Below are 12,172 nucleotides of genomic sequence, written 5' to 3' on the forward strand. Positions count from 1 at the left end.
AGGCTTTTGTGACATTCCGATGACTAGACATTTGGGGTTTTTTGTTTTGTTTTGTTTTGTTTTTTCTTTCGCCCTTTAGGGAAATGCTTTCCAATCATTTTAAACTTACTGATACAGGAAAACTTTTGGCATATGTGGAAATTGAGTTTACATTTATTGCTGATTTCAAAAGGGAAAGCCCTCATGCTGTTGTCATAGTCTGGATAATGCCTCAGATTATTAATCATAGGATTATTACTGTTATTTCTGAGTTTTATTCTCTTTCTTGTAGATTTAGAGCTTTATTTCTCATCTGCTACTTTGACCCTTTAGGTATTCTTACTTGCCTGTGGATTTTATTAAAAGATCACAATATTAAAATTCAGATTTGAAATTGAGATTAAGAGTTGGTAGGCCGGGCATGGTGGCTCATGCCTGTAATCCCAGCACTTTGGAAGGCTGAGGTGAGCGGATCACCTGAGTTCGGGAGTTCAAGATCAGCCTGACCAACATGGGGAAACCACATCACTACTAAAAAAAAAAAAAAAAAAAAAAAAACAAAATTAGCCGGGCGTAATGACATATGCCTGTAATCCCAGCTACTCTGGAGACTGAGGCAAGAGAATTGCTTGAGCCTGGGAGGCGGAGGTTGCGGTAAGCTGGGATTGTGCCATTGCATTCCAGCTTGGGCAACAAAAGCGAAACTCCATCTCAAAAAAAAAAAAAAAGTTGCTAACTTCACAGAGATAAAGAGTCTAGTTAGCCAGCTCTTAGCACCAAACCTATGACCTTTATGCATAAGAAATCAAAAGAAAATGAAGAGTAAAAATAAAGGAAGATGACAAAAATGGGAGGAATTTTAAGTAGAAAGGGAAAGGAAAAAACTAATTTAGTTATTTTGAATTACTAATAACTGGAAATGGATTAGTTGTCAGGGGATTTCCTGATTTTCAGGTCCAAAATTTATTTCCACAATAGATGATGATGATTTAATAACAAATTTATCAAAACTTGATAACAAAATGAAAATAATCTGGATAAAGACAGCAACAAGAGTTTTTATTGCTTTCTATTTTTGTAACTATTACATCCAAGAGAAAAATAATTTTTTTGCATTTCTGTTTGAAAAACTACTTAACACTTTGAGAATCTGTTCATTTGGGCTTTTATCAATTATCAGTCAAGTTCAGGTATGCAAAACTTCAGAGTAATTAAACATTTAAATATAGAAATTATGTTTTTATACTGTCAGTGGCCCTGAGAAAAAACAAGTAATTGAGTTTTATATCACATTGATAGAGAAGTTTAACAACTTTGATTTGGACTTGATGCAAATAAGATGTAACAGACTTATAAAGCATTAGGTGATAGTCTTGTTGGTTTGCATGTCTGTTACTCCCAAGAAGTACAACTATAGGTAAAATGGCTTTCATATTAACGGGACAGAAAATCCTTACCAGTGCCAAATTCCAGTTTTGCTGCTTCCTAGCTTTATTACTTTGGGCAGATTACAAGATCATGACTTGCTCATCCCTGTAACTGAGATTCCTCTTCTGTAAAATAAGGTTAGACTCATAGGATTTTTATATTAAAAGATATAAATTTTGTAAGTATTGGCTGTTACTGCTGCTTTCATACTATTTTCCTTGAATATCACTAAACTTGAATAGTAAACATCTTTTAATGTAATTGGTAATAAATCCTTAAAACATAAGAGTTATGGATTATATGTTCATAAATTTAAGCATTTTAAAATCACCACTGATGGAGGAGAATAATTTATGATGCCATGCTTTTGCAATGTGCTGTATGTTTTCAATAGATTAAATTTTCTTTCTTTTCTTTACCAGTTATTTATCAGAGAGTCTGATGCTGAGAGAGAACAGAACTTGCCTGTCACAGTTACTAGATATAATGAAAAGTAAGTAAAACAGAACACTCTACATAATGTTCTTCCATTACAAAGTTCCTTTCTAAATAAATATCTTGGTGTTTAACTAGAAATATAACTTAGATTTTTGTTTAGATTTATTTTCATTGAGTTACTATATTATGGAAGCATGAAAGACACACTGGTCTAGAACAAGTAGAAGGTACATGGAAGGAAGTAGTGTTCATGTATATAGAACTTACGCAAAGAGTGAAAATATAATTGGATTTAGAAAGGGTTTAGAGATTGACAACAGGATCCTTTTAAACAATAAAGAAAAATACTAGTCACTAAAAAAGATGTAATGGGAACTAACTTAAGGATAATGTTTAAATTTGGAACTTCTATTTTGTAGATAAATCATTTTTTTAAAGAGAAAGTTAGAGGGAGATTTGACACACTCAGAAAAGGCACTGCTAAGACAACAGAGAAAGATTTAAAGATGCTCACCTTGAAAATGAGAGTGATGTGGCTGCAAGCCAAATGAAGCTGGCAGCCACCGGAAGCTGGAACAGGCAAGGAATGGATTAATCCCTGGAGCCACCAGAGAGAGTATGGCCCTTCCAGCACTTTAATTTTGACCCATTGAAACAGATTTCAGACTTCTGGGTTCTAGAACTATGAGACAAGACATTTCTGTTGTTTTAAGCCAACAAGTTTGTGATAATTTTAATAGCAACTTCAGGAGACTAATATAGCCCTGCATAACCAAGAATTATCCAACCCAAAAAGTCATTAGTGCTACTGTGGAGAAATTTTGTCCTAAGGGTTGAGTAGAATCTCATCTTATTGACTGAATTAGCCAGCATTTTCTATTCTTCATTCTTGCCCATGGCATACATGTTCACGGCTACTAAGCTACTCTTTGGGGTTAAAGCTCAATCGTGTTTGTTCCCAAACCTTGTTGTCTAAATTGTTCTTAATTAGATTTGTAATTTAATTAAATATTAAACCAGTATAAGATTGAAGCTATTGATCTTGGATGACAGTAAATGAGTATACATTTTATATATTTTGTGTTTTAAAAGTTAAGATGCTTGAGGGCATCTGTATCATTTCTTGATTCTCTGCTTGAAGTGATCTTGAGAGCTTTCCTTGAGAATGATGGGCTTGTGATTTATGAATTATAAACTGTAGCTCTTTAGTTATACCACTAGGGGGTTCACTTTCAAAGCTAATTGTGATTTGACTAAAGATAATAGGAGTATAGAATTAAGTAGGTAAAGGGAGTCTTATTCCACTTATTTCATAGCTTAGTTTTATTACTGATTTCTTCTCAGTACCTTTATTTTGCTCCACTTATTTTAATTGAAATAAAAATACCTCTTCATAAAATACTTACAGGTTTAATGCTACTAAGATATTTGTAATGTTTGGAACAGATAGTGTTTTATGGGTGTTGAGTCACAAGTATTCCGTTAAAAATACTGCTTTGTTTGCATTCTGAAATAGGTCAGTATAGTCATTTGGATTACATGGCTGGCAAATAATAATAATAAGCATGGCTGGCAAATAATAATAATAATAATAAGCCGATTGGCTGTCTCCTCATTCCCGATACATTTTGAAATTTGTGTTCTTTGGTTTATTATAGCTGAATAAAAAGATCAGCTAGAGGATGCTTTTGCAATTATAAAGTTACTGATATAGTAGTTTGCGTTTAACCTAAAGTGGACATTTTTATATAGGGTCTGTTTTTTGTTAAAGCAAAGGATTATTAACAAATTTTTACTAAGCATCCTCTCTTTATTGCATGTTGTGTAATAGCAGTTTCTTTTGTAAATAGGAAATAAACTTTTAGTCCACTATCTGTGGAATAGAATATTATGAAGATGGTTGGTGATAGTGAACAAAGCATGTTCACTAAATCATTTAGGGATTTTTTTTTTTTTAAGTCTTAAACCGAACAAGAAGTGACCCCAGTAGGATTTGCAAAAAATTAATACTAGATTATACAGTGTGCTTTATGCTGTACATGGTATGGCCTAAACAGCAGAGAGCCATAATTACTTGAATTAAACATATGGTGCTTATAGGATTTTAAAGTAGAATGATGAGAAGAATAACTATGTCATTTGAAGAGTGTTTTGTTGAAAAGTAACAAGCTCCCTTACTATGAAAAGATTTGCTTATTCAGTTTAAATTCTTTTTTGTATCCACATAGGCATGAGAAACTTAGTAAAAAAGTATGAACCACCCAGATCTGAAGAAGTTGCTGTTCTGAAACAGAAGTTGGAGCGATGTCATTCTGCTGAGCTTGCACTTAATGTAATCTCGTAAGTTGATGTGACAGTGTTGATCAGTAGACATAACTTTTATCCAGTCCAGCTGGTTTGTAAATCATTTTATTGGTGTTTGCTCATTTGAGGAAAGCTGACTGATCCATTAAATCAGATTTTCTTTGTTGAATGGACATTTCTAATGATATTAAATTTAAGACCTTAATAGTTCAGCATTCACTGTGCAATTCTGATCCTGCTGTGACTTGCATTCTTTGGCTTGCAGGCCCTGTCCTGTTCTGTTACTTCTCATGGGATCTCAGGGGTCAGGGTCTTCTTAAGGAATCCTTTAACCTTTTTCTGTCATTTTAGTCTTTGGTCTCTGCAGTTGTGATATCTGGTCTGAGGAACAAATGTCCTTTCCAGACTTCTGTAGCTAGAGTAGGGAAACTTGGCATACATACTTTCTTTCAGTGACAAACTTTATATTGAAGATAAAGCCAATAGCAAAATAGGCTGTTTTATCTCTTCTTGTAGCCATAAGAACACCTTTAATGTCTCTTAATTGATTGGTAAGCTGAATATGGAAATCACCATACAATTGGCAATTTATGCTTTGCAAATTGAAAGATCGATTGAAATTTTTAGGTGTTTAAGCAGTTGGGAATTTGGGCAGGTACTAGGAATAATGAAACTGACATTTCCTATTTCCTGTGGGATGCATTCTGTTGTTTAAAGTTATACCCTGTATGTTAAAATTTAATGGGAGTTATCTGTGGCATCTTATAGTTAAGATGTATTTTGGATATTATTTCTATAATTGGTGAATATGTGCTGCTGGATACGTATGAAAAGCCAGAACAGCATTCTTAGGTCCTTATGTCAAATACACATGACTTAAATTCCTATACAGTTGTAGTGGGGTAATATCTAGGGACTTAGGAAGTATGCAGAATAGCATGATTGAGCACAGAACTTGAAATTGGTGGATTTCATTCACTTCCAGGTTTCAGTGGTAACAGGAATTTTTCAGATGGGTTATAGAGAAGAAACGTTGGCTTTAATTAATGAAAGTATTGCAGCACTGCTTATGTTCTTTTTGCATGGATTTTGAAATGGGATTAGACCAGGGGTTGGCAAACTATGACCCTACAAGGCATATCCAGCCCACTGGCTGTTTTTAGAATACAGTTTTGTTGGAATATAGCACACCCATTCATTTATTTATCACCTATGGCTGTTTTCTTGATACAATAGAAAAGTTGGTTGTGACAGAAACTGATAATAGCATCTGCAAGGCCTAAAATATTTACTGTCTCTTTAAGTAAAAAGTTTATCCATCCCTGGCGTAGACCACTGAACTATTAATCCTACCCTTTCTAGCTAAGTAACTGAATGGACCACAATCCAAAATTCCTAGTTTCCATAGCTTATTCCAGATTGCCATCCGCTTTGTACTGTGCCAAGCAAATTCTGAGTATATATGAGTATTTGAGGAGTGCTTCTCAAACTGTGAAGGATTTAAAAAAAAAAAAAACTTCACTAGATATATACTTTTGAAAATTCAATAAAAAATGCATTACTGGAAAAGCGAAGACAAAAATTATTTTTGTGTCAAGTTTTATTAGATTCAGGTCATAAAATGATTATATCAAATTGCTATTAAAAATTTCTAAACACACGATTCCTATACTTAATACAAACTGGAAATAGTCATGGACCACACCATGAGTTGTGCTACTTTAGGACTATTTGTTTTCCTTGATTTTCAAAATTCAGTGTTTTACTTTTGCCAGTCTGGCTAAAAAAAAAATCACATTGGCATTTTAATTTGCATTTTCTTGATTACTATGGGGCACTGAAGTTTCCATGTTTAACAGTCACTTATTTCTTCTGTATTGCTTATTTATAGCCCTTGCCCAATTGTGTGGCATTATTTTTGTGATTTGTGGTGCTTTATAGATTCTGTATACAGTCATCCTTCAGTATCCATGGGGGATTGGTTTCAGGACCTTCTGCTGATAACCAAAATTCATAGATGCCCTAATACAAAATGGCCTATTTGCATATAACCTATACACATCCTCCCATAAACTTTAAATTATCTCTGAATTACTTCTAATACCTAAATACAATGTAAATGCTGTGTAAATAGTTGTTATACCCTATTCTTTAGGGAATAATGACAAAAAAGTCTGTTACATGTTCAGTACAGATAGAATTTCTTTTCGTATTTTCAATCCGCAGTTGGTTGAGTCCACTGATGGTGGAATTCACAGGATACAAAAGGCTGATTGTACTTATTTACATATTATACATTCCAGGCGTCCCCAAACTACAGCCCACAGGCTGCATGGTTCTTCTTTAGCACGTGGTTCTTCTTTACGTTCTCTGCTGTTTTTTCACACACTTTTCTAGGTCAGTGTTAGACTTGACAGATTCCATGAAAAGTTTTATTGGGTTTTTAATTAGAATTGCATTAAATGGCTGGGCACGGTGGCTCATGCCTGTAATCCCTGCACTTTGGAAGGCCGAGGAGGGTGGATCGCCTTAGGTCAGGAGTTTGAGATCAGCCTAGCCAACACGGTGAAACCCCGTTTCTGTTAAAAATTAAAAAAAATTAGCCGGACATGGTGGCAGGCACCTGTAATACCAGCTACTCATGAGGCTGAGGCAGCTGGGAGGCAGAGGTTGCAGTGATCCAATATCATGCCATTGCACTCCAGCCTGGGTGACAGAGTGACTTTGTCTTAGAAAACAAAAAAAGAAATGCATTAAATTTAGAGATTGATTTTAAAATTATCATTTCCCCTACCCATAACTCTTCATCTTTTTCCATTTATCCGGGCCTTGTTTTTTAGTAGATACATGACATTGCATATAGCCTTGCTAGTTTATTTTATATTTTTTAGTTTCTGTGGCTGGTATTGGATTGCTTATTGATAGTTGCTTAATTATAGGAAGAAGAGGAAAGGCTATGAAGATGATGATTATGTCTCAAAGAAATCCAAACAGGAGGAGGTATGTTTTACTCCAAAGATAAACTCTAAGTCATTTTTGTTATGCATTCTGGTGTGACTATACTGTTGAGATTTATTCTCCAAGAGTAAAAACACTATAGAAGTAAAAGAATTATAGAATTGTGGGTTTTTTTCATTTTTTGCATACTTCCTTATGTACAGTGCTATTGTCCATTATTAAAGGGATTTTTATCTCTTCTGTCTTTACTTGATGAAGAATCCTTCCTGTGTTCATAGAAAGCAAAAGGGATACACATACATACTTCAGTTTTGCTTTATTTCTTAATCTCCAAGGATTTAACCCTTACCCCCTTTTTAAAAAAATTTGCACCTGTCAAGTCAGGTAAGTGAGTAGTAATCAAAGGCAGAAGGTCACAGCTGTAACCTTTATTCCTCATTGGAGGAGTCTGGTGAGACCATGCCAACATTACTAACAGTGAAGTATAAAAAACTTTCTGGTTTATCTTTCGTAATCCACATAGGTAAAAGAAAGAGAATATTTTCCTAATGGGAAGTAAAAGGTAAACAATACTGGTTATGCTTCAGTGTTATCCTTACCACATTTTTTTTCCTTCTTAGGAAGAATGGACTGATGATGACCTGGTAGAATCTCTCTAACCATTTGAAGTTCAGTTGTCAATGCTAACTAATCAAGAGAAGTAGGAAGCATATCAAACTTTTAACTTTATTTAAAAAGTATAATGTGAAAACATAAAATATATTAACCTATTTTTTCCCCCTTTCACAATAACTTTATGTAAAATAAAACATCTTCAAAAGAGCTAGAATAGCACCTGTTTTGGATATTCCTATTCCATCATGACTCATCAAATTAAAGCTGCAACTTACTTGCCTAATCATTTTTTTAAGCAAAATATGGTAAGTAAACCTATGCTTTTTTTAAAAAAAGGCACCACAAAAACAAAATTCAGTAGCCAACTTTAAAAGTGTAAGGAATGTGTTTTGTCCTCTAGAAACATTTACAAATGGTTTTTTGAATGCCATCCTGATACATTTAGTTGTTTTTGCATTCTGTTAAACTGCAGAAGGTATTTCAACTGTTACATGGTACTGAAAGCTAGTCATCTGGGTAATGAATATTACTTGTTTTCCTTCGTTACCCGAAAACATGTCCAAATGGGTTTTTTTTTTAATCAAATATATGATTTTGAATAGCTGTCAGCATAAAACTCTTAGGCTGGTATAGATAAGTAGGTAGCAGCAAATTGTTTTGAGGTAGGGCCTTGCTGTGTTGCCCAGGCTGTCTCAAACTCCTAGGCTCTAGCAATCCTCTGCCTCAGTTTCCTGAGTAACTGGGCCAACAGGCACACACTACCATGGCCTTATAAGTAATCTATTACATCACCTATAAGTGAATGTGTAAGTAAGTAGATTATAACAACAGTTACTAGGAATTTTGCAGATTAAATATGTTCAAGAAATTTAATTCAAATTGAAATGAGCGGATATAAAAATAAAAAAGCACAGATTATGACAGCAAATTACTTAAATATGAACCATGGCTGCCTCTATGTCAGTATGTGACCTTGGTAAGTTATTAAACCTTTGTGTGCCACTTTCCCACACCGAAATATAGGGAAGACAATAATGCCTACTCCTTATAGGATTAATTAGAATAGTACTTGCATACACTAAGTATTCAGTAAGTGTTAGCTATTATAGTTGGAACCAAACTGTGGACGTCGGTATATCAAGCCAGATTTTTTCCAAGAAAACTGGCTTGAAGGAATTCTGAGAAATTCGTGTCCTGAATCTAATTAAATTGCGCAAATACACACACCTCTTCAGTCTCAGTACATCCCAGGCTGTACTTTCCAGAAGGGTAGGTACCATTATAATTATATCTTTATATTTCAAGGCAGTACTTACTATATGCATACTCATCTCTCTCTCTCTCTCTCTCACAATCCTTTATATTGTAGGTTTGAGTTTTGTGAGGTTTTTTTCCCTTCTCATTCTGGAGTGAAAGGAATAAAACTCATGATGTGAGATTTTGCAAAAGCAGAGTGGAAGAAGCCAAAAGTTATAAATCCTCCATTGTAGTCTTAGTTAAGTACATTGCTGCTAGGCTGTAGACAGAATTGCAAGATGTTCACTATTTGTCCCATTTTCCCTTTCAGATCGCCAAACTTTGGCATCAGAGCAAGGTCCACACTTACCACTGAAAATTTTCCCACCCAGCCCCATTAAAAAAGTTAAAGTTTGAGAGATTTTATTTCAACACTGACAAGCTAGTTACTACCTACAAAGGTAAGTAACAAGTTTCCATTTCAACTTGAGAGACAAATTACATTAAAATATAAGAAGTGCAGGGTAAGTCAGGTTTGTGATTTTAAATACAAGGGAGAAGGATTTCAGGCTGAAGAATGACAGCTTAGTATGGCTAAAGATTTAGGGGCGATTAGTGGGAACCAAAATGCACAGCAAAAATATCTTGACTAGTTCATATCCTCCCTGTCGGCTATCATGTAACCAAGGAAGGAGACCACCTGGGATACTATGTTGGTCCAAGTTCAGCTGAAAAGCAGAAGGGATGGAAAAGAGGAAAGGAGAATAATTTGATAAAGAGCCAAGAAGGGAGAGAATGGAATGAATTGAGTTGATGTCAAGGAAAAGGAGCACAGGACTTGAGATTTTTGTTATCAGTGTTGAACTGTGATTGAAGTCACATAAGGTTAGCAGCTCCCATAGAAATAATTGACTTTTGTAGCCTGAAAAAGCAGACATCTTTTAAACCCTTAAAATTTTTTTCCCTGTGTTTTATACATTGGAGGAATAGCATAAAGTGTTGCTCTTGGAATCTCGGTCTTTCCTTACTGTGGGAATACCACCTTGGGTTCCTGTCTCACCCACTTTGATTGATTACCAATGTCATACTGCCACATATGATCCACATATGATGCCCACATATGTCTTATCTCCCCTGCACAATTATGAGAGGGAAGGAATTATTGAATAATACAGAATCCTTTTCAAAAGATGCCATTAGCAAAAGTACTGATCTGAAGCTTCAGCTTCTCCCTGGGCCTTGCTCTGGTGCTAAGGTTTAAACTGCCCCTGAAGGAGGAAGAAAATAAACAAATTAAATGCTTAGCTCTATTCAGACAAAAGTAATCAATTATGCAAGATATCCCTTGGTTTTATTTTAACTTAGCCTTTGTGAATACTTCACGAAAATGCACATACAGAAGTAAATAAAACTATACAGTTGAACTAAATATCCAGCAGATAAAACAAGTAGTCATAAGTTCAAAGATGGATAAGTTAAGCAGCTGATGAGGTTGTCTGCATAATCAAAGGGGCAGCACAAATAATGAACAAATACATTTAGCAAAAGCATTCTAGTTAACATAAAAGAAACATAGTTTATAAAATGGTTGGATGGGTGACATGCATTGATCAATACAATAAACCAATAATATTTACTGAATTCAAACTACTGTTTTGTAAACATTTAACAAAGCATTATGAGATCTAAATACAGTCTTTGACAATTTCAAAATAAGTAGTATGTTTAAAAAATAAAGCTGATGAGCAATAGATCATTCTATATATTTTCTTTCAACAGTTCCAGCAAGAGAAATAGCACAATATTTTTTAAACGTATACAGCAAAGATTGTTCCTGTTACAATGACAAACTCTGGAAACTGTAAATACAAATAATCATTGAACAGTCAAATGGTCGTATTTCCTAATCAGGAAGTAGTTACAGTGAGAACAGTCTGCAATCCAGTTATACACATAAGAGAATGCTTTTTTTGTCAGTTGATTTCATAGTTCTTCCTCCAAGAGACAGGAAAACTTTGGCAACTGAGTGTACTGAAAATATATTTTCAAAGTTCAAGATACAGTCATAGCATTTCATTTTGTGAAAGGTGATCTGTACACCAAGGCTCAGAGGTTGTTAAAAGATTGATTCCATGTGGAAAAAGTGCAAATAGCCTGCACAGATAGCATACAAGGTTGCTGGCACAGTTACTCAACAGCAGAATCTTAGATTTTGTTTGCATAGCTCACACATCACTGGAATGTGGAAAAGTGTGCTATTTTTTTGGCAAGAGCAAAGGAGACATTATACTGATGTAAATTACCATACTGGGCATGCCGAATCCATGCAGAACACTAGGGCAAAGGCTGCTACCTGACATCATTGGTTTTTGTATACTGGTGTTGTTTTTGTTGAAGCAGTTCTGTTATAGCCAGAAGCTTTTTCAAGACGTGCTAGACAGAAGGAAAAATGGTATGAAAATAAATGAAAGCTCAGTCAGCAATTTCAGGATGGGAACCTAGGTTTGAAAAAAGCCATATCAAAGCAAAGGGATTCCCTAAGATATTATCACATTTCCACTCAAAATGTTAAGTTTCTATTATTCAGTCATTGGCTGAGCATTCCTGGTCATAACTAAGAATTTTTATACCCTCAAGTGAACAAATTCATTTGTGCTTGGCATACTGCTATTTGTTAGGCCAGAGCTATCTTACTTTGCCAGAAGCAGTTTACCTCTTTTTAAGGGTCTCCTATTTTTTATTTAATATCTAAGGCAAGTCATTTACTTACTTTCTAGGATTCTAGTATCTCAGGTTGAAGAGAACTCAGTCACCAAAATCAGTGCTTTAATTGCTTTTACAAAATCCCTGCCAAATGGTTAGCCAGTGCAGTGACAGCATTCACTATCTCCTGAAACTACATTAGAAAGTAGTCAAAACTCCCTGTGCTCAATTCCTTTCAGTGGCCCTTATGTCAGCTGAAGACATTCAAAATGTAATTCATTTTGTTTTAATATTTTAATTGACCTGGTTTTAAATCCCTTAAAATTCTAGTCCCTCTTTGAATACATCCTAATATGTATCTGATTGGTGCAGATGGCAGATAGAAGTCTATGTAGTCTACTGTTTCCCAAAGTGTAGGCCATGGATCACTTGCATCTGAATCCCTATAAATTCCTGTAAGAGTCTGTTAGAAGTGCAGCTTTCAAGGCCACACTTCAGAATCTCTGGATAT

General features: G+C 34.8%; 2 protein-coding genes across 7 annotated transcripts in view; one reads left to right on the forward strand and one right to left on the reverse strand.

The window, feature by feature from the left end:
- The window catches only part of CCNH (cyclin H), a 111,913-nt gene that overhangs the window by 15,826 nt on the left and 83,915 nt on the right, over window positions 1-12,172 (forward strand). For 4 of the 6 annotated variants that reach the window (XR_012513253.1, XR_012513257.1, XR_012513260.1 and 1 more), the window contains exons 6-8: window positions 1,830-1,900; window positions 4,074-4,185; window positions 7,089-9,419. Coding sequence is in view for 2 of the 6 variants with exons in the window: in XM_074384039.1 (XP_074240140.1) it covers window positions 1,830-1,900; window positions 4,074-4,185; window positions 7,089-7,149; window positions 9,290-9,334 (289 nt within the window). In the remaining 4 variants the exon portion in view is untranslated. Of the gene's footprint in view, window positions 1-1,829; window positions 1,901-4,073; window positions 4,186-7,088; window positions 9,420-12,172 lie in introns of those variants that run through there. The other 2 variants (XM_003920771.3, XM_074384039.1) reach the window with 2 other exon arrangements.
- RASA1 (RAS p21 protein activator 1) overlaps window positions 7,697-12,172 on the reverse strand; it is a 116,197-nt gene continuing 111,721 nt past the window's right edge. The window contains exon 25 of the mRNA XM_003920770.4: window positions 7,697-11,391. Within this exon, the coding sequence (XP_003920819.2) occupies window positions 11,308-11,391 (84 nt within the window). The 3' untranslated portion in view covers window positions 7,697-11,307. The remainder of the gene's footprint in view (window positions 11,392-12,172) is intronic.

Source organism: Saimiri boliviensis, chromosome 1 (genome assembly GCF_048565385.1).
Source record: "Saimiri boliviensis isolate mSaiBol1 chromosome 1, mSaiBol1.pri, whole genome shotgun sequence".
Lineage (NCBI taxonomy): Eukaryota > Metazoa > Chordata > Mammalia > Primates > Cebidae > Saimiri > Saimiri boliviensis.